Below are 20568 nucleotides of genomic sequence, written 5' to 3' on the forward strand. Positions count from 1 at the left end.
TCCCTAGAGAACAGGGACAGGTGAGAGTACCCAGAGCAGCCCAGTTTCCAGGCCCTGGCTGAGGAGTCCTGCCACAGCAGCCATCCCCAGCGCCCTGTCCTACCCTGAACCCTGCATGCGTCCTCTTCCGTCCTCTTGGGTCAGTTGTGTGACACAACACAGAGAGAAGAGCCCTTTCCAGGACCTTCTCACAGGCTTATTCATGTTGAAAATAAGACTCCTCCAAAGGAGCTCTATCTAGCAGACGCTGGAATAAGTAGGCCTTAGAGGGGTTGTGGGGACAGTTCATGGCGGGCCAGTAGGCAGGCGCTCCCTGGGGCCCTGCAGGAACTGGGTGAGCCAGCAGCCTGGGAGGAGAACCTTCTAGAGGACTGCAGTCAGAGGTCACTGTGAGCTCAGAGCTGGTAGCTGGCGTGGATCAAGAAGCATGGCTCACGGATCATGGATTGCGTGGGGCGGCAGCAGCCATGGGTCTGAGGGTGGCTCCCAGTATGTACTGTCACTGAAGGCCATGCATCCTGCAGTCAGCGGGGCCTGGTGCTTCGAGTCCCAGCTCTGCCCCTTGCTCTCAAGGTGACCTCGGGAAAGTTTTCCTGCCCACACTTCTCTGTAGAACTGAACTAATAAAGGACTGTGGGAAGATTATATGAGGTGATCAAAACAGTGTTCAGTGTGGTGCCCGGCCTGTAGGAAGTCTCCCAACTTTCGTTATCATCATTATCATCATCATAGCACTTGGAATGGGCTGAATATAGGGGTGAGGAAGAGTGAGAAGTCACACAGAGCCCCAGGTTTCTGGCATGGGAGCTGCTGTTGGCAGAGATGACAGTTTCAGAGGGAAGAGGGGGACCCTGAGCAGAGGGGAGTCTGGGCTGTCGACACAGACAGCGAGGAAGCCAAGGGGAAGAACGGTACTGCCCCCGGACTCAGGAAGAGATGGAACAAGAAATGACTGTGGCATTTCTGGTGCTGCTGGAAGAAGGGAAAGAGGGAGAGGAGGCAGGCAGCTAGGGGGGCTGGGAGGGGATGCAGGCTTGAGAGAGTCTTGGAGAAGCACGTGGTCAGTGGCATCAGATGTTCTTCAGGGGCGGGTGAGATAAGGCCGAAGTGTTTCCACTGGATTTAGTGATAGGAGACAATCAGTGACATCAGTGAGAGAGCTTCTGGAGTGCCATGGGGGCAGGTGCCCAATGGGGAGGAGGCCTCATGAAATGGAAACAGTGGTGTGGATGCATCTGAGAGGGCAGGCTTTGCTGGGGTGCTTGCTGTGAGGGGGTGGGGGATTCCATGTGTGGATAGTTATTATTATTTTTTTTTATTGAGAGAGAAAGAGAGAGGCAGGAAGAGAGGGGGTGGGGAGGGGCAGAGAGAGAGAATCCCAGGCATGCTCTGTGCTGTCAGCCCAGAGCCCAATCACCACTCGGGTTCCATCTCACAAACTGTGAGATTATGACAGCCTAAATCACAGGTCAGATGCTTAACTGACTGAGCCCTCCAGTGCCCCATGTGATCAGTAGCTTTTAAACAGGGACACCCTTGGGACACCTGGGTGGCTCATTTGGTTAAGTGTCCAAATTCAGGTCAGGTCATGATCTCAAAGTTCGTGGGTTCGAGCCCCGTGTCGGGCTCTGTGCTGACAGCTCAGAGCCTGGAGCCTGCTTCAGATTCTGTGACTCCCTCTCTCTTTGCCCCTCCCCCGCTCGTGGTCGGTCTCTCTCTCTCTCTCTCTCTCTCTCTCAAAAATAAATAAACAAGTAAAAAGTTTTTTATATGGGGACACACTTGAGCACAGGCCTCCCCAGATCATTGCACAACAACTAGATCCTTCATGGTGCTCACACCATGGTACAAACCTTCTGTGCCCACATCCGATCCTGTAGCCTCTGGTTTGGAAACTTGGGTGGAGGTGGGAGGCGGGACTTAGGAAGCAGGTGGGACAGAGACAAAACTAAATTGGCCATGAGTTGCTAATTGTTGGGCTGTCAGTAATGGGGAGTTACTTGTGTATGTGTTTGAAATTTCCCACAATAAAGGAATTTTAAGACTTATGGTTAAAAAATTATACAGTTACTATTTATATGTTACATAATATCCATATATTTATAACCTCAGATGTCATAATGTTTGTGGAAGTGATGTATAAATGTATATCATGTAGATAACACACACATCTCCAGAACCTGACCATATCCAGTCCTCCACCATTATGTCCCACCTGGGTCTCCACAGGAGTGTCCTAGCTGGCCCTCCTACTCCCGTCCTTGTCCCCACGTTGTGTTCTTCACACAGAGTGCTTCTGCTATGCAGGAGCCAAAGCAAAGCTATCTTGCCCTCAGAGCCCTGACTGCCTATTCCTCTTGCTCCCACCCTTGGCCTCTGCTCCCTACACCCTGATTCTGGGAGGAGCATTCTTCCTCCCCTCTCCCTGGACGTTTTCCTTAGTTATGTGAATGGTTTTCTCCATCCCTCACTTCATCCAGATCTGCATCCTGACCTCCCCACACAGTTAGGCAGCACCTACCCCACCCTCACAGCAACCACCCCCTCCCCCTACTTCACTGGCCGCCAGTGCACTCACCACCACCTGTGCATCTGTGTTCTCTTGTTTGTGGACTCTGTCCCTCCGCTAGAAGTAACCTTATTTTGTTCATCATGGATCCCCAGCATCTAGACCACCTGGTAAAGGTCTCCGTAGATAATGAATGAATGAATGAATGAATGAATGAATGAATGAACGAACCTCCATTTCGCAGAAGCGAGAGCTGAGACTTGGCCTGAGTAACAGCAAGGGAAGTTAGGGGCATAGCTGGGACTTACTTGGACCCTGTAGTCTCTGCCCCAGCTCCTGGTGAAGGCCAAGGAATGGGATTCTGAGCAAAGTTGCAAGGAGGACCCCTCATAAGGAGGGAAGTAGGGGGAGGAGGGTGCACTCTGGCTTCTCTAATGGAGGTGAAGTAGCCCCATAGGCTCCTGGCTTCTCTTTTCTTTGAGAAGCAGGTGGAAGGTTCTTCTCCTGAGAGAGGAAAGCTGGCTGAGGAGTCTGCAGAACCTCTCCATCTGTCCCCGAGGCATCGATGCCACTTCAGCCTCAGAGCTGGACTGGTGACCCACCTTTCCCATCTCATCCCACACGTATCCCCCTGCACCAGCCTGGCAGTCCAGGGCTGGGTGAAGACCCCCCAAGAATGGTGTGCCTTCCTCTCTCACTGGCAACACAGCATCTGATGGGCCCGTGGGAGGAATTGTGCGGGACCCCTGCAGGTGCCGGATCCGCTCCTGAGACAGCCAGCTCCCCCAGCGCACTTAGAATTGAACTCAGGTCCCCAACAGTCCAATCCTGGGGCCCTTCCCAGCCTCTCATGGACCAGACACCATTCTCATGTTGTTTTGTTTTAGTTTTTTTTTCTTAGTTAAATTTGTCCTTCAGTGGGAAATGAATAAATGCTGATTAAAGAAAAGGTGGGAAGACAGAGACGAGGACAAAAAAAGGAGATGCTAAATGAAAAATTGCTTTTCTAATGGGGTATCGCTGGGGCTTCTTGTGGCCTAGGGCCTTGCGCTCAGAAGGGGGCGCCGACCCTCTGGTCTGCGGGAGCCTCCACAGCAGACTGGCTTTCAGGAATGGCCCTCGCCACGTGCTTGCTTGGTTGCTTGCTTGTCCAAGTAATGCAGAGAGCGGAACTGACGAAGGTTGCTATATTTAATGTTGATGTTTGCGTCACCGGGGACCACACAGCAGCGTCCGCCTGGGTGGTGCACGGGCTGGGGGCGTTTCTGAAGGACGCTTTAAGAGCACCACTTTCCACAAGGCATTGTGCAGGGGAAGGGAGAGGGCACAACAGAAAGTGAGGTCGTAGGTAGAAAATTGCTTCTGGGATTTCAAATGGCTTCGTCATGGGGCCCTCCCTTGCTGCTGAGAAATCAGTTGATCTGGGAAAGTTCGTTGCAAACCCTTTACTCTGTTGCTTTTGGGTGGAGCTGAGAAACGAATGAAGATAATGAGGCTTTATGACTTTTATTTTTCAGTGTAGGAGTGGGCAGCGTGTGTGTGGGAGGGGTGACCGTGGATACAGTCCCCAGTTCTGACACCGGTTTGGGCTTCCGGAAAAGTCAGATGACTGGCCAGTGAGTCCCAGGCCATCGGCCAGCCTGGAACGTGGTCAGCTTGGACTCGGCTGGGCCGGCTTAGAAAGGAGTCAGCTCAAGGGAGGAACGATTTTTGGTTTTGTTCCAACTGACCAGCTAAATTAAGATAATATGCAGAAGGCACTTTCCTGTTGATAATAATGAAAAAGCCACAGGCTGATGGATTTGATGATCCGCAGCCTTCAAGCTTCCGGGTCACAAGGAAACAAGATGAAAGCCCTTGTCCTCCTGAGTCCCGAGCAGTTCAGAGAGGGCCAGCCTCAGAGAAACCCCAGCAGTGACTCGAAGTGTTTTCTGACACCTCATCTGAGCAGCAAACAGAGGGTGTTGGAGCCAAGTTCACCGGAAACTCAAGTGTGTCTCACTTCTCACTTGAGCCCCAGCCCCTCTTCCAGTGAAACCTCCGGGGCCTGGGGTTCGTGGGGTGCAAAGGGGCTCCCCACCTTGGGCCCCATGACCAGCATCTCCCTCCCACTCAGCAAGCACTCTGTCTCTTCCCGACCCCCCTTCTCTCTGGGACCTGCTCAGGGTTTGCTTCTCGCATGGAAGAAGTGAGACCATATGGTTAGAGAAACTCCCAGCAAATACCCCGGGCTTAGTCCCCAGGTAGTGGTGCTCCCAGCCACAATAGCTGACACATACGCTTTTTTCCTCTTTCATCTTTTTCTTTCTCTCTCATTCCTGGCTGGGCCCTCCTCCCTTTTGCCACCTGCACTGGCTTGGTTCTGTGGCTCTGGGAGGTCCATCATTCCTGGCAGGGCCCGAGCCCTCTCTGGCTGACTGCACACATCCGTGACCACAGGTTCCTTGTCTTGGGGACAGTCTCAGTGCTGCAGGCAGGGAGCTGTGGGTACCTGCAGATGTGGCACACTGTGGACCCCTAGTGGTGGGGCCCCGGTGGCCTTGCTGGTGCTGTACACCCTCCTGACTACCACTTGGAGTAAATGCATCCTTAGGAAATCCTAAGGGACCCTGCCCCAGTCCAGCCTCACTTCCGGTCTTCTTGAAAGATTCACATTGGGGCGCCTGGGTGGCTCAGTCGGTTAAGTGTCCGACTTCGGCTCAGGTCATGATCTCACGGTGAGTTCGAGCCCCGCGTCGGGCTCTGTGCTGACAGCTCAGAGCCTGGAGCCTGTTTCAGTCTGTGTCTCCCTCTCTCTCTGACCCTCCCCTGTTCATGCTCTGTCTCTCCCTGTCTCAAAAATAAATAAAATGTTAAAAAAAAAAATTTTTTTTAAAAATTAAAAAAAAGAAAGATTCATATGGAGTTTCACCTGAAGGCTTTCCATCTTCCTTCGGACCGACAGGCCAATGCTCTGGTTGGGCAGAGGATGTGGGTCAGAGGTGATGCTGCCAGAGACTGGATTGCTAAAAAGTTTTGTATAAACATAAAATCAATCTTCCACAAATATCCTCTGGCTCAAAACTCTTGAACCTCTGGATGGAGAGGAATTGCAGAGCTCTTACCTCCTACCCCCACCCCTGAGTTGCCTGCTTTCCTGATAGAGCTCTCCTCTCCAGACCCTCCATTGCTTACAGTCTTCTTTCTGGGGCTAAACCTTGAGTGCATGTGCTGTCTTAGTCATTGCCAGCCCAGAGGGTAGGAGGAGTGCAGGCCGCAGGCAGTCCTCAGCAAATATAGTGGGACTCAGCAGGTTCTGAGACCTTGTGGGACCACGGAGACGATCCAGTCCCTGCTCCGGACAGCCTGTGGGACGCTCAGCTCCTGTGCCCCCTCCACAGGTCCTCCCTCGTTTCTACCTGGGTGCAAGGGGTCCGCTCTGTTTCAGTGGCTCCTGGAGCTGCCCCTGTGGTTGTCTGCCCCTGGTCAGGTCCTGCCATGGCTTCTGTTGCCTGAGTCGTGCACAGCATCACCTCTCACTGCTCCCAGGTGACTGCCCCCACTGGTTTCTGAACATTGCTGTGGATGTTCCCACACAGGGCTCGGGGCTTCTCAGGGAGGGTACCTGCCTGCCACCCAGTGTTTGAGACTGGTTTGTGAGGACCCTACCACTCACTGCAAAAGCATCCTCTCCTTATGGGCACCTCTCAGATTCACAGTGTAAACCGCTCCTGAGAGACATGAGCATTAGCTGTGGTTTGCTGAGGCCTCTTCTTCTGGTGCTCCTAGTGCTGGCCTGGGCCAAGGGAGAGGCAGGAAGACCTGGTTGGGGCAGCATTCTGACCAGGCCCCTGTGACCTGGGGTCTCTACTCATCACTCCATAGTTCAGGGATCATAAATCAGTTGTTCAGAGAGATGGTGAGTATGCACTAATGATGACACCTGTCCAAGGACTGACTGTGCTCTCCCTAGAAAGTGAGCTTCCCATCAGGGGAGGTGCCCGCATAGGTTGATGCCAGTATGATAAAGGCCATACATTTAGGTGAGATGACATTTGGACAGAGAAAGGCTGGGTAGTTTAGTGTATGGGCTTTGGAGTTGGAGTGAGTTCTGGCTTCTCATCCTGGCTTTGCTCCTCACCAGGTGTGTGACCTTGGGCATGCAGCCTTTTCTTCCCTGAGGCTCAGAGAGGTTGTGGGGGAGACACCAGAGGTTGTGTGGGTGGTGCTACACATAGGCTGGCCACTCATCATAACCGTGATCATAGATGACTTCTGAGGTCCCTAATTGCTCCTCCTCCTCCTCTCATGTCCTCCATGAACCCAGAAGTCAGGGCCCAGGCTTCCTCTGCCTCCCTGTGGGTGGCAGCCCACACCCCTGGGGGGTTGCTTACTTCCTTTCAGCCCAGGTCCTGTCCCTAACTTCCCCACCACTCCCACTGCCCTGCCTCCAGAAGAACATAGGCCAGGATTCCCAAAGGCCACAGTAAAAGACAAACATCATCAGGTCTCTTGTCACTGTCTTTATTTCTGGCTTCCTTTGACAAAGTCAGTGAAACAAGACATTCAATGACCCCTCCCCACAGTCCACACACACCAGATGCAGCATTCTAGGCTGCTCTTCTATATATTATTAACTCTTTGATAACATTTTATTTCTTAACTTTAAATACAGGGAAAAACAATAAATTACTTCTTGGCTGAGGGCCAACTGCTGGCTGGCAGACAAGAGCAGCTACTCCAGCCCTCTCTCCTGTCCCCTGTGTCGGCCCCAGGACCCCAATGAGGTAGCAGAATTTTGCACACAGTGCTTATTCCCAGGGACTCCTAAAGCCCAAGTCACTGGGCCCCCAGCTCAAGGTTCTGGTGGTGACAGTCCCTCCCTGTCCCCAGCACAGACAAACATTTGTTTAAATAACACACAGTAATAAATAAGGCCAAGAAGAGATATGCCTGAGCCGCTGTCTGCCATAGCTGTCCCCGTATAGAGCAGGTCCACCTCCCATACGTGTCTGCCAAGGTGACGTCCTTGGTGTAATGCTGCCGTTCCCTCTAAGGAGGGGGCAGTCGTGAGAGGCAGTGCTCTGCCCCCCCCTCCCCCACCCTTGCCCCTGGTTGTTCACAGAACTCAAAGCCCAGATGGAGGAGGGCCCTGTGCACCAAGGCAAGGGCAGCTGGGGTCAGCTAGGCGAGGGCAGGCAGCACAGGCTGAGGTCTAAGCTAAGGAAATCGTGCCCCCCTCCCATCCCCCCGCCATCTCCCCAAGAAATTTGAAACATCTGAAAGAAAAATGAATCTATAACTTAAACGGTCAGGTCTGCCTCTGCAAATAGCGATGCTAGGTTTTCATCCTTCATTTGAAATTTCCATGGCGAAAATTTCTCCTTAGATGGTTGAGCAGGTTTTTTACCAACTGGATCACTTCAATTTTGGTGTCTCGGCTGCGCTCACTGGAAATCTGCTGTGGGAAAAAGAGGCCAGGGCATTAATGGGACTCCAGAGCAAAGATGCCCAGCCTCTGCCAGGGGCTTTCCAGGAACTGGCTTATTTAATCCTCACAAAAGCCCCATGGGGCGGGTACTGTTAGTCTGTTAGTGCCCACATTTCACCGATATGGAAACTGAAGCTCAGGTGGGAGTCGGAAGCTCTCAAGACCAGGTCTTGGAAATCCCGGAGGCCATGTTCCTGTTGCCACCGTGGACCCACCCCCCGGGTGGACGCTTGCCTCAGATGCTCAGCTAGGTTCCCCCAGGAGCTTCTAGGGTGAGCCCAGGGCTGGCAGGAGTGGGTGCAGGGTTGAGGGGTACAGGGCAGGGCGCCTTACCCCTGCTGAGGGTTTCTGAGTGCACAGGGCTTTCAGCATCCTCTGGGTCCTTTGGATGGCAGTGCAGTCAGAGACATTGATGAGAGATTCTAGGGCTGCACAGTACTGCTGGGAGAAGAACACGGGGGTGTCAGGCCCTGCTGGGAACCCCCAGCCGTATGGCTTAGGCAGCACCTTCAGTGACTTCACAGGAGGAGGGGGCTGAGAGTCTTGACGGAGGTAGCTTTGGGTGGTGGGGAAGGTCCAAACTGTGCTTGCGTGGAACCCCTAAGCCTTGCAAGTGAGGAAAGACACACATAAGACCTACAGCCTCAGCCACCTCCCTCCCAGCTTCCAGGGGGTCCTCACCATGCCGGTTGTCAGGTTGACGCTCCACACCATGCTGCCATTGCAGAGGGATACCTGAAGGAGCAAAAAGACAGCAAAATCGCAGGGTAGGTCTCCATAGCGATCAGGCCCCACAGGCAACCCGGTGTAGCACAGAGGCAGGCCTGGGACCCCTCAGTGTTCCTGAACTTAATTTCCTGCTCTGCATACTGAGGGAGATCCATTGTACAGGGTTTGGGGGCTGAGAGAGAAAAATCTGAGTGACACAGCCTTGAGTGAAGCTTCCCATAGCCAAGGCAGCATTGGGTGAGAGAGGAGGGGAGGCCAGGTCAGTCAGATGGGAGGCGGAGGGCACTCGTGTATAAAACTCTATCTTCTGGAGGAGTCCCTGGGTGGTTCAGTCAGTGAAACGTCTGACTTTGGCTCAGGTCATGATCTCGTGGTTTATGAGTTCAAGCCCTGTATCGGGCTCTGTGCTGACAGCTCAGAGCTGTGAGCCTTCTTTCGATTCTGTGTCTCCCTCTCTCTCTGCCCTCCCCCACTCTCGCCCTGTTTCTCTCCCTCTCTCTCAAAAGAAAACATTAATAAAAAAAATTTTTTTTAAACCCTGTCTTCCGAATCGGAGGACACTGCAGTTTGGAATATGGGCACCCGGTGTCACCCAGGCCTGGTTTGAATCTGGCTTTTGTCAACCTTAATGCAGCTTAGTAGAATAGGGTCATCGCACCTGTTTCTTGAGATGGTTGGCAGTGATGAAATGAGATGAAAAGCACAGCACTAGCCTTGGCACACAAAAATTACTCAAAGTTTGAGCCATCACCACTGGGGACAGGAGCTGACTACTAGTGAATTTTTCCATAAGAATGGGCTTAACCAAACTACTGCGAATAATGGCCCCATTATTCTGTTCACATCCATTTGGCAAATTCTAAATCGCCCTGGGAGGGTGCTGGCCTCTCTCTGCTAACCTCTTTTCTTGAACAGCTGAGTAGGAGCTGGTCTTGGCAGGCAGGGCCAGGCCAGGGGAACAGGTGGTCCTTGGGGGCTCAGCCAGATCTCTTTATGGGGCCGTCCGTTGTGCTATCCCCCAACCGCTGGCCCAGCACCTCTCCCTCATGGCTGGGCCTGTCCTGGTCCATGGGGCTTCTTCAGGCCCCACAGGCCTCTTGGCACGGCCCAACCTTCATGGCCTGAACAATGACCAATTACCCTGCCTGAGAGTTACCCACCCTAGCACCAGCGTACTCACCTGATTCTGGGTGATGTTGACCAGCTCTTCAATGAGCTCCTTGAGCTCCCTCCTTGAGTGAGGGCCCGGGGAGGCAAGGCCACCAAGGCAGGTGAGAGCAATGACCACGGTCAGCCAGAGCGCCATGGAGCCTAGAGCTAACACAGGAGGAGCGAGGAGCAGACACGTAGGCTGGCCTAAGCTGAGTGGCTTGTGGCCTTGGCCTCTTGCGGTAGCTTTTATAGGCCAAGTGTGACGCCTCCCACCCTGGTCTCCGCTTTGTCGGGTACTATCTAGAAACCACATCTTTACTCATCTTGATTTTACTTTGTGGAAAATCCAGTGTCACATAAAGGAAAGAATTTGATTTCTTGTGGACTTAGCAGTGAGGGGGTCTGGGGCAATTTTCAAGATATGGGTGGGCTTACTCCAGCATTAGGGAAGAGGGCAGCCTGGTGTCGGCCAAGCCAGCTGGAGCTCCAGCACTTTTGCTTGGTGACCACCCCGAGTGCCTGCCCAGCTCCTGTCCTGAGACCCTTTGGGTCACCAGAAGTGCTAGGCAGACAGTGCTATGACCACAGTCTACCAGATGTGGGAATTGAGGGATTTTATTTTTTCAGTGAAGTGGTCTCTTGCATTACCAGAGTAATACTTGCTTTGGATACAAAATTCAAACGGGATAAAAAGAGAAGAGTGAAGTTCACTCCTTTTCATCTGCCTGATTCCCTGTTGGCCTCACTGTGGAAAGGATGATAAAAAGTTCAGATTCCCAGGTCTCCACTGAAAGATCCAGTCAGAATCAGAGATCCTCCCTGGGACCTTTTCTTTTTAAAGTTGCCTTGATTATAACTTTGAATATGGACAGCCTAAAAACGGGGTGCACAACTCAGGCCTTCAGCGTGGGCCCGTCCTGATGGGAAACCCTTGACATGCCAGACCGGCACGAGTCAGGACCCAGCCTTAGCCCAGGTTGGAAAGTGTGACTGCTCCCAGTGCCATTGAGACCTGGGGTGGCCACCTCTGCTCACCAGTTATCTGTGGGACAAAGCCCTCCCCCCTGAGGGACCCAAGTTTCTACAGATTGAAGGCTGTGGAGGGCAGCTTCAGGGCCTGCCCCCACTCCAGGATTTCCCTGAACAGCCCTCTCCCTCAGGGACACTGGCCCATAACCTGCTTTTCACTCCTTTCTCTAGAAGTCCTCCAGAAACCCCTGCAACAGAAACTATGTTATTTGCCTGTTGATTACTGATGTCAGCCTGGCTCCTTCACCCACTTCCTCCCCTAAACCAGTGCTTTCCCCTCCAGGCCCCTCTCTGTCTGCTCAGGCTCCCTTTGTCCTACCCTCAGTGAGGCTCAACCTCCTCACAAGGGTCTCTGAAGGGACGAAGGGCCGCTGCTGGGGCTCTTGTTCACAAGCCTCCCAGCCTTGCCCACTCTCTCCTCCCACCCTCTCTTCAGGCCAAACCAAACTTCGCAGCACAATTGTAGGTCCTGAGCCAGCCCCTGCCTCTTGTGTCCCCCGTCCCCCCCGCCCCCCCTCCCCCCCCAGTGCCTGGAGTGCTGCCACTAGGCTGTGTGACACCGCTGTGGGCCTTAGTTTCCTCATCTGTAGAATTGGGTCTCTGTGTTGAGGGAAGGAGCAGGGAACCACTGTGGGATCCCGGAGCTCTGCGCCAAGAGGAGTCAAGGACCCTCAATCGCGGACCGTGTAAACTGAGGCGGGGAACTGTGGGCAGGTGCGCCCCCGCGCGTGGGAGAAGGCGCGCTGGCCTGACAGTCGCGGCGATGCCCCGCGGAGATAGAGGCCTTATGTAATGAGAGATGGGGCTGATAAACAGGTTCTGCGCGGCTCTGCCCTCCTCCGCGGCCTCGGGCGGTGGCCTTGCGGGTGGGAGCGGACTCCTCGAGGCTATGAGGCGTCCGCCCCCTCCTCGTGTGCGCGCGGGTCGCAGGCCGTGCGCGGGAGCATCCAAGGTGGGAGTGATGGGACCCAGCGCCAGGCGTGACGCTGGCCGCCTACACATGCCGGCACCCCGGTACCCCGAGCGCCTGTGCGCACCGGCGAGGGGGGCGCCCGGCCCGCCGCCTGGCCGGGCATCTGCTGACGCCGAGGACCCTGCCCGCCCCAACTCCTGCCTTGCCACCAAGGACATCGGGGCCGCGCCTCCCGGCCGGGTTCAGGAAACCCGTCCTGGCCTTTGGCCCGCAGAGAGACCCCAGCTGGCTACGTAACAAATGCTCTTGTTGGTATTTGATTTTCAGGGGGCTCCATTCACAGAATGGATAATTGCGGTCAACACGAACTACGAACGGGCTGCTCCCTGCACTCGACACAGGGCTTGCTACTGTCCTACAGCCTGAGGCGTGGGCGCCAGATCCTGGCCCCTCAGGTGCAGGACGCGCTCCCGGCCTGGGGGTGGCTGGAGGGGGGAGCCTGCTCCGGAGGCGCGGTGAAGACAAGGGAGGGGCGGGGTCGTGGCCTCTGCGCCTTGCTCTTTGTCCCTGGTCAGGTCGCTGGGGTTGAGATGGCCCAGCCTCGGGACCAGCTCTTTCTGTGCGAAGTTCCGCAAAACATCCTTTCCCAATTTTCTCTCGAGTTGTTTCTCCTATGGAAAGAAAAGATGCCCAGTCAGTGGGAATAAGGGTTAGGCGAATTGTTTTAATAATCTAAAATAACTAATTTAGTAGAATTTTTAAAATTAAAGTTATACATGCACGTAATTTGTAAAAAATCATTCAGGGAGGTTGGTTGTAAAAAATGTCAGTTTTGACTTTCAGTTCCCCGTGGGTCTGTTGGATTTCTGTATGACTGGTGAGCGAGGATCTAAGTGCCCTTCTTTGTTCCTTAGTGTCTTTTGAAAGATGTTTGTATGCCAATCAGTGTTGGACACCGCAGCACCTTCCTCACAAACCAAAGGCAGCAGACTTACTGTCCATGATCAGAACTTCAGATCAGAACTGAGCCCTAAGCTCAGGCTTCTTCTCCTGTACTGCAACCCACAGTGTGCACAGGTGCTGGCTGGGATCCTGGGCACCACACTGTGAGATCCGCGGTGCAGAGGACAAAATAAAAAATAATGCTCTAATACTATTATCGTGCATAACAAGCTCCTCTTTGTCTCTGATCCAAGGGTCTCCCGTCACCTGCCAGCATCCATGAACTTGTTAGTTACCTTGTTAACTTGCAAGGGAGATAAAATGGCAGAGCCTTCAGTTGCCGACAAGCAGCCCAGCCCCCTCCCCCCACCACATTAGCCTCTTCTCTGAGGAGCCATGATTATAACTGTTTCTTTTGGTATTTATGTCCTCTGTGTTTCTCAATTTTCTTGATTTTCGGGGGTAGGCATTTACTATGGTCTATGATGAATATTTAATTTTCTTTCCTCCTTGCCTTCCTTCTTGCACTTGCATCCTTCCCTTTTTCTCATCCTCCTTATACAGTAGATCAGAGTTCCTGGTCAGTCAGACCCCCTTTTTTTTTTTTTTTTTTTTACAATTTGCATAATAATACCAATGTATTCAAAGCTGGGACGTGTAGTTAACTACAATTAGATTACTTTTATTTCCCCTCAAAGCTTTTTCTTCTGGAGTTAATAGTTTTTTCCACTTGCTTCATTCTCTTTTCCTCTGTGATTTGACCCTACATTCTTGGCCGCTTATATAAATATCTTCTCATTAGACTTGGGCAAATGAGTTATTCGCACAATTTCACTTTCTCCAAAAAGTCTGCCCTGGAGCCTGCTGAGTTGCTCTGACTGACCTGGACAGCACCCTCTGACAACTTGCTTGGCTGGCTGTCATCCTGAGGTCTCCTGTCACCCCCCTCCTGAGACTTCCCTTTGCCTCTCTCCTGTGTGACCTTCCTGATCCTTGCATTTCAGGTCTTCTTCTTTGTTGGGGAAACACATCCTAACAACACAGAATTTCAGGCAGGAAATAATTTTCTTTTAGAATTTTTAATGCCTTTGCCATGGTGTCCTATCTTCCAATATTGCGGTTCAGAAGTCCAAATGCATTTTGAATCCACATCTTTTCTAGCTGTCTCTTTAGAAATTTGTAGGAAATTTTCTGGGTTCCCATGCTTCAAATTTTATAGTTACCTTGGGGTAGTTTTGTTTTCCTGTAGGGTGTCAGATGCACAGTGGGTCCTTTTAAACTGAAGAGATGTCATTAAGTTTTGGGCAGTTTTCTTTCTTGAAAAAAAAAAAAACTTCAATTTATTTTATTTAAAAAGTCTTATGGGGGCGCCTGGGTGGCTCAGTTGGTTAAGTGATCGACTTTGGCTCAGGTCATAATCTCCCTGTTCACAAGTTTGAGCCCCACATTGGGCTTTGTGATGACAGCTCAGAGCCTGGAGCCTGCTTCGGATTCTGTGTCTCCCTTTCTGTCTGCCCCTCCCTTCTCTCTCTCTCTCTCTCTCTCTCTCTCTCTCTCTCTCTCTCCTGCTCTCACTCTCTCTCTTGCTCTCAAAAAAATAATTTAAAAAATTAGATGTCAAGTTAGATTAAAAAATGTAGAGTCTTGCTTTTTTAAAAATAGATTTTTTTAGAGGAGTTAAAAAATTTTTTTTATATGTTTATTTATTTTTGAGACAGAAACACACCATGAGTGGGGGAGGGGCAGAGAGCGAGGAAGACACAGAATCTGAAGCTGGCTCCAGGCTCCGAGGTGTCAGTACAGATCCCAATGCAGGGCTTGAACCCACCAATTGCAACATCATGACCTGAGCCAAAGCCTGATGTTCAACTGATTGAGCCACCCAGGCACCCGAGGAGTTTTAGATTCACAACGAAATTGAACAGAAAGTCCAGGGTTACCATATACTCCTGACCCCGCACATACATAGCCTTCCCAATTATCAATATTCCCTGCCAAAGTGCTACATTTGTTACAAGTGATAAGTCTACATTGACACATCATTATCACCCAGAATTCATAGTTCATTTCAGGGTTCACTCTTGGTGGTGCATATTCTGTGAGTTCTAACAAATGTATGATGGCATGTAACCACTGTTGTAATATCACATGGAGTAGTTTCACTGCCCTAAAAATCCTCTGTAATCCACCTCTTTGTCCTTCCTTCCCTGCTAACCCCTAGCAACCAATGATCTTTTTATTGTCTCCGTAGTCTTGCATTTTCCAGAATGTCATATAGTTGGAATCATACAATGTCTAGCCTTTTCAGATTGACTCCTTCCATTTAGTACTATGTATTTAAATTCCTTCATGTCTTTTCATGACTTGGTGTCTCCTTTTTAGTGCTGAATGATATTCTATTATCTGGATGTACCAAGTTCATTGACCCATTCACCCACTGAAGGATATCTTGTACCAGGTTCACTGACCCATTCACCTACTGAAGGATATCTTGTTTGCTTCCAAGGTTTGGCAATTATAAATAAGGCTGCTATTAAACATCTGTATGCAGGTTTTTCTGTGGACATAAGTTTTCAATTCATTTGCATAAATACCAAGGAAAGTGATCCCTGGATCATATGTTAAGAGCATGTTTCATTTTGTAATTGTCAAAGTATCTTCCAAAATGGCCACACTATTTTGCGTTGTCACTTGGCAACAAATGAGAGAGTTCCTGTCGCTCCACATCCTCATGAAATTTTGGTGATGTCAGCAGTTTGGATTTTAACCCTCCTAATAGGTATGTAATGGTAGCTCAGTGTGGTTTTAATTTAATTTCCTGATAATATATGATGTTTTCATGTACTCATTTACCACCTGTATAACTTCTTTGGTGAGGTGTCCATTAAGATGTTTGGCCCTTTTTAAAATTGGGTTGTTTTCTAATTGTTGAATTTTTGGACAATACTTTATCTATATGTCTTTTGCAATATTTTCTCCCAGTTTGTGGCTTGTGCTCATTCTCTTAACAGTATATTTTGCAGGCTAGAAATTCTTACTTTTGAATTTCATGAATTTCAATGAAGTCCAGCTTGTCATTTCTGTCTTTCATAGATTGTGCCTCTGGTGTTGCACATAAAAAGTCATCACCAAACCCAAAGTCATAGACATTTTATCCTATATTATCTTATAGAAGTTTGATAGTTTGCATTTTATATTTAGGTCTGTGATCCATTTTGAATTAATTTTTGTGAAACGTGTAAGGTCTGTGTCTATTTTTGGGGGGTGGGATGTGAATGTCCAGTTCCATTGTCATTTATTGAAGATTATCTTTCTCAAGTGAATTACCTCTGTTCCTTTGTCAAATAACAGTTGACTGTATTTATGGTGGTCTGTTTCTGGGCTCTTCATTCTGTTCCTTTGATCTACCTGTGTATCTTTTTTCAGTATCACACTGTCCTGATTACTGTAGCTTTATAGTAAGTCTTGATACTGGGTGGTATCAGTTCTTCAACTTTTTCTTCTCCTTCAGTATTGTGTTGTCTATTCTGAGTCTTTTCCCTTTCCATCTAAACTTCAGAATCACTTTCTTGATGTCTACAAAATAACTTTTTGGGATTTTGATTGGGATTGCATTGAATCTGTGGATTAATTTGGGGAGAATGACATCTTGACAATATTGAGTTTTCCTGTCCATGAACTTGGCCATCTCTCCATTTATTTAGTTCTTTGACTTCTTTCATCAAGATTTTCTAGTTTTTCTTATATAGATCTTATACATATTTGTTAGATTATGTGTGTGTGTATATATATATATAGTATATATGTGTATTTAAAAATAATTTTTTTAACGTTTATTTATTTTTGAGAGAGAGACAAAGCACAAACAGGGTAGGGGCAGAGAGAGAGGGAGACATAGAATCTGAAGCAGACTCCAGGCTCTGAGCTGTCAGCACAGAGCCCCACGTGGTGCTTGAACCCATGAACCATGAGATCATGACCTGAGCTAAAGTCGGACGTTCAACCAACTGAGCCATCCAGGTGCCCCTGTATATGTTTATTTCATTTTGGGGTTGCTAATATTGTGTTTTTAATTTCAAATTCTACTTGTTTATTACTGGTATATAGGAAAACGATCAGCTTTTGTGTGTTAACCTCGTATCCTGAAACACTGCTATAATTGCTTTTTTGTTTCACTTTTTTTTTTTTGTTCATTCTTGGATTTTGTACTTTGATGTCATGTCATCTTCGAACAAAGACAGTTTGAGTTTTTCATTCCTAACCTGTATACCTTTTATTTGCTTTTCTGGTTTTGTTTCATTAGCTAAGAATTCCCGCATGATGTTGAAAAGCAATAGTAAGAGGGGATATCCTTGCCTTCTTCTGGATTTTGTGGAAGAGCTTTGAGTTTCTCACCATGAAGTATGATGCTAGCTACGGGTTTTTGTATTTTTTTTTAAATCAAGTTGAGGAATCTCCCCTCTATTCTTAGGTTATTGAGACTTTTTATAACTTGGTGATAGATTTTGCCAAATGCTTTTTCTGTGTCTATTAATATTATCATGTGGTTTTTCTTCTTTAGACTGTTAATGTAATGGATTATATTAATTGATTTTTGAATATTTAACCAGCCTTGCCTATCAGAGATAAATACCACTTGGTTATGGGGTATAATTCTTATTATACATTGTTAGATTCACTTTACTAATATTTTGTTGAAAATTTTTACAACTATCTTCATAAGAGATATTGGTGTGTAGTTTTCTTAATGTGTTTGTCCATTTTGGTATTAGGGTAATGCTGACCTCATAGAATGAATTAGGAAGTATTTGCTCTACTTCCATTTTCTTTTTTTTTTTTTTTTTTTCAACGTTTTTTATTTATTTTTGGGACAGAGAGAGACAGAGCATGAATGGGGGAGGGGCAGAGAGAGAGGGAGACACAGAATCGGAAACAGGCTCCAGGCTCCGAGCCATCAGCCCAGAGCCTGACGCGGGGCTCGAACTCATGGACCGCGAGATCGTGACCTGGCTGAAGTCGGACGCTTAACCGACTGCGCCACCCAGGCGCCCCTCTACTTCCATTTTCTGAAAGAGATTGTAGAGAATTGGTATAATTTCTTCCTTAAATGTTTGGAGAATCCACCAGTGAACCCATCTGGGCCTGGTGCTTTCTGTTTTAGAAGATTATTAATTATTATTAAATTTCTTTAATAGATATAAGCCTATTCAGATTGCCTGTTTCTTGTTATGTGAGTTCTAGGTGATTGTATCTCTCAAGGAATTGATCCATTTCATCTATATTATTACGTTTGTGGGCATTGGGGCGCCTGGTTGGCTCAGTCTGTTGAGTGTTAGACTTTGGCTTGGGTCATGATCTCATAGTTCGTAAGTTCGAGGCCTGCTTTGGGCTCATTATTGTTGGCACACATCCTTGATCCTCCTCTCTCTTGGCCCCTCCTCTGCTTTTACTCTCTCTCTCAAAAATAAACATTAAAAAAAAATTGTGGGCATAGAATTGTTTGTTGAATTGCTTTCTTATCCTTTTAATGTCTTTGGGGCCTGAAAAAAAAGAGTCCATGGTGTCTGTAGTGATACCCCTCTTTCACTTATGTTATTAGTAATTAATGTCATCTATTTTTCTCTTGGTTAGCCTGGCTAGAGGATTATTGACTTTATTGATATTTTCAGAGAACCTGGTTTTGGTTTTATTGATTTTCTGTACTGATTTTCATCTTCAATTTCATTGATTTCTGTTCTTATTCTCATTATTTCTTTTCTTCTGCTTTCTTTGGATTTAATTTGCTCTTCTTTTTCTAGTTTCCTAAGGCAGAAGATTAGATGTTTGATTTTTTATCTTTCTTATTTTCTAATGGATGTGCTTAATGTTGTAAATTTTCCTCTAAGCACTATTTTCACCACATCCTACAAATTTTGGCAACTTGAGTTTTCACTTTCCTTTTAGTTCAAAATAGTATTTAATTTTCCTTGAGATTACTTCTTTGACCCATGTATTATTTAGAAATTTTTTGTTTAATCTCCACATATTTTGGAATTTTTCTACTCTCTTTCTTTTTTGATTTCTAGTTTAATTCCATGAGAGTTAGGCATTGTATGATTTCTACAGATGGTGCCCAACTTACAGTGGTTTGACTTCTGATTTTTTTGACTTTATGGTGGTATGAAAATGATACACATTCAGTAGAAACCACACTTGACATTTTCAATTTTGACCTTTCCCCAGACTATCGTTTTGTGGTACTCTGCTGTCTTGTGATGCTGAGCAGGGGGGATGAGCTGTAGCTCCCAGTCAACCACACAGTCACAAGGGTAATCGAAGGATGCGCTTAAAACCATCCTGTACTCAAAGAGTCATTCTGTTTTTTTGTATTTTCAGGATAGTGTGCAATAAATTATATGATACATTCAACAGTTTACTACAAAATAGGCTTTGTGTTAGATGATTTTGCCCACATGTGGGCTAATGTAAGTGTTCTGAGTGTATTTAAGGTAGGCTAGCCTAATCTATCATGTTCAGTTAGGTATATTAAATGCATTTTGGACTTACTTTTAACTTACAATGGGTTTATCAGGCTGTAACTCCATCCTGAGTTGAGGAAGATCTTTATTCTTTTTTTTTTTTTTTTAAATTTTTTTAACGTTTATTGATTTTTGAGACAGAGACAGAGCATGAACAGGGGAGGGTCAGAGAGAGAGAGGGAGACACAGAATCCAAAACAGGCTCCAGGCTCTGAGCTGTCAGTACAGAGCCTGATGCAGGGCTTGAACCCACGAACCACGAGATCATGACCTGAGCTGAAGTCGGACGCTTAACTGACTGAGCCACCCAGGCGCTCTGGAAGATCTTTATTCTTATAAATTTGTTAAGATATGTTTTGTGGCTCAAAATCGTGCTCTGTCTTGATGAACTTTTTGTGTGAGCTTGAAGAGAATGTGTATCCTGTTGCTGAATGAAATAGTCTATGGATGTCAATTAGGTCCAGTTGATTGATGGTGCTCTTGAATTTAACTCTGTCCTTACTCATCTTCTGCTTACTGGACTTATCCATTCTGATAGAGAGGTGTTGAAGTCTTCAGCTATAATACTGGATTCTTCCAATAGCCTAGTTCTAACAGCTTTTGTCTCATGCATTTTGAAACTGTGTTGTTAGAAGCATGGTATTAAGGACTGTTATACCTTCTTGGAGAACTGACTCCTTTATGATTATGTAATGCCCTTTTTTATCCCTGATAACTTTCTCGCTCTGAAGGCTGCTTTGTGTGAAATTATTATTAGTATTAATATAGCTACTCTTGCTTTTTTTTAAAATCAGTGTTATTATGGTACATTTTCCTCTATCTACTAACATTTATCTAGATTTGTCTTTATATTTAAAATAGGTTTATAATTGGGTCTTGTTTCTTGACCTACTCTGACAATCTATAAATAATTGGTGTATTTAGGCCATTGGTGTTCAAAGTGATTATTGATGTAGTTGAATTAATATCCACCATAATTGTTACTGATTCTATTTGTTGTCCTTGTTCTTATTTTTGTCCACCACTCTTTTTCTGCCTTTTGTGGTTTTCTTAATGTTTATTTTTTATTTTTGAGAGAGCGCACGAGCAGGAGATGTACAGCAGAGAGCCTAGTGTGGGGCTCGAACTCAAAAACTGTGAGGTCATGACCTGAGCCAACCAGGTGTCCCTGCCTTTTGTGGTTTTAACTGAGCACTTTAGATTATTCATTTTTCTCTCCTTTATTAGTACATCAGTTATGCTTCTTTTTTAAATTTTTTTTAGTGATTGGTCTGTAGTTGGTAATATACATTTAGAATTAATCCAA

At 47.6% G+C, this 20568-nt stretch overlaps 1 protein-coding gene across 3 annotated transcripts; it reads right to left on the reverse strand.

Moving 5' to 3' along the window:
• Window positions 1-7020: 7020 nt before the first annotated feature.
• IL13 (interleukin 13) lies at window positions 7021-11345 on the reverse strand. 3 transcript variants are annotated; one of them, XM_058736777.1, is made up of 4 exons: window positions 9889-11345; window positions 8661-8714; window positions 8313-8417; window positions 7021-7949 (listed from the first exon to the last, which is right to left on the reverse strand). In XM_058736777.1, exons 1-4 carry the CDS (start codon window positions 10171-10173, stop codon window positions 7842-7844), a joined length of 552 nt encoding a protein of 183 aa, XP_058592760.1. In that variant the 5' UTR covers window positions 10174-11345; the 3' UTR covers window positions 7021-7841. The 3 variants fall into 3 exon arrangements, with proteins under 3 accessions (XP_058592760.1, XP_058592765.1, XP_058592753.1); XM_058736782.1 differs by having other exon boundaries at window positions 7021-7946; window positions 8313-8420; XM_058736770.1 differs by having other exon boundaries at window positions 8313-8420.
• Window positions 11346-20568: the final 9223 nt, after the last annotated feature.

This window comes from Neofelis nebulosa, chromosome 1 (genome assembly GCF_028018385.1).
Source record: "Neofelis nebulosa isolate mNeoNeb1 chromosome 1, mNeoNeb1.pri, whole genome shotgun sequence".
Taxonomy (NCBI): Eukaryota; Metazoa; Chordata; class Mammalia; order Carnivora; family Felidae; genus Neofelis; species Neofelis nebulosa.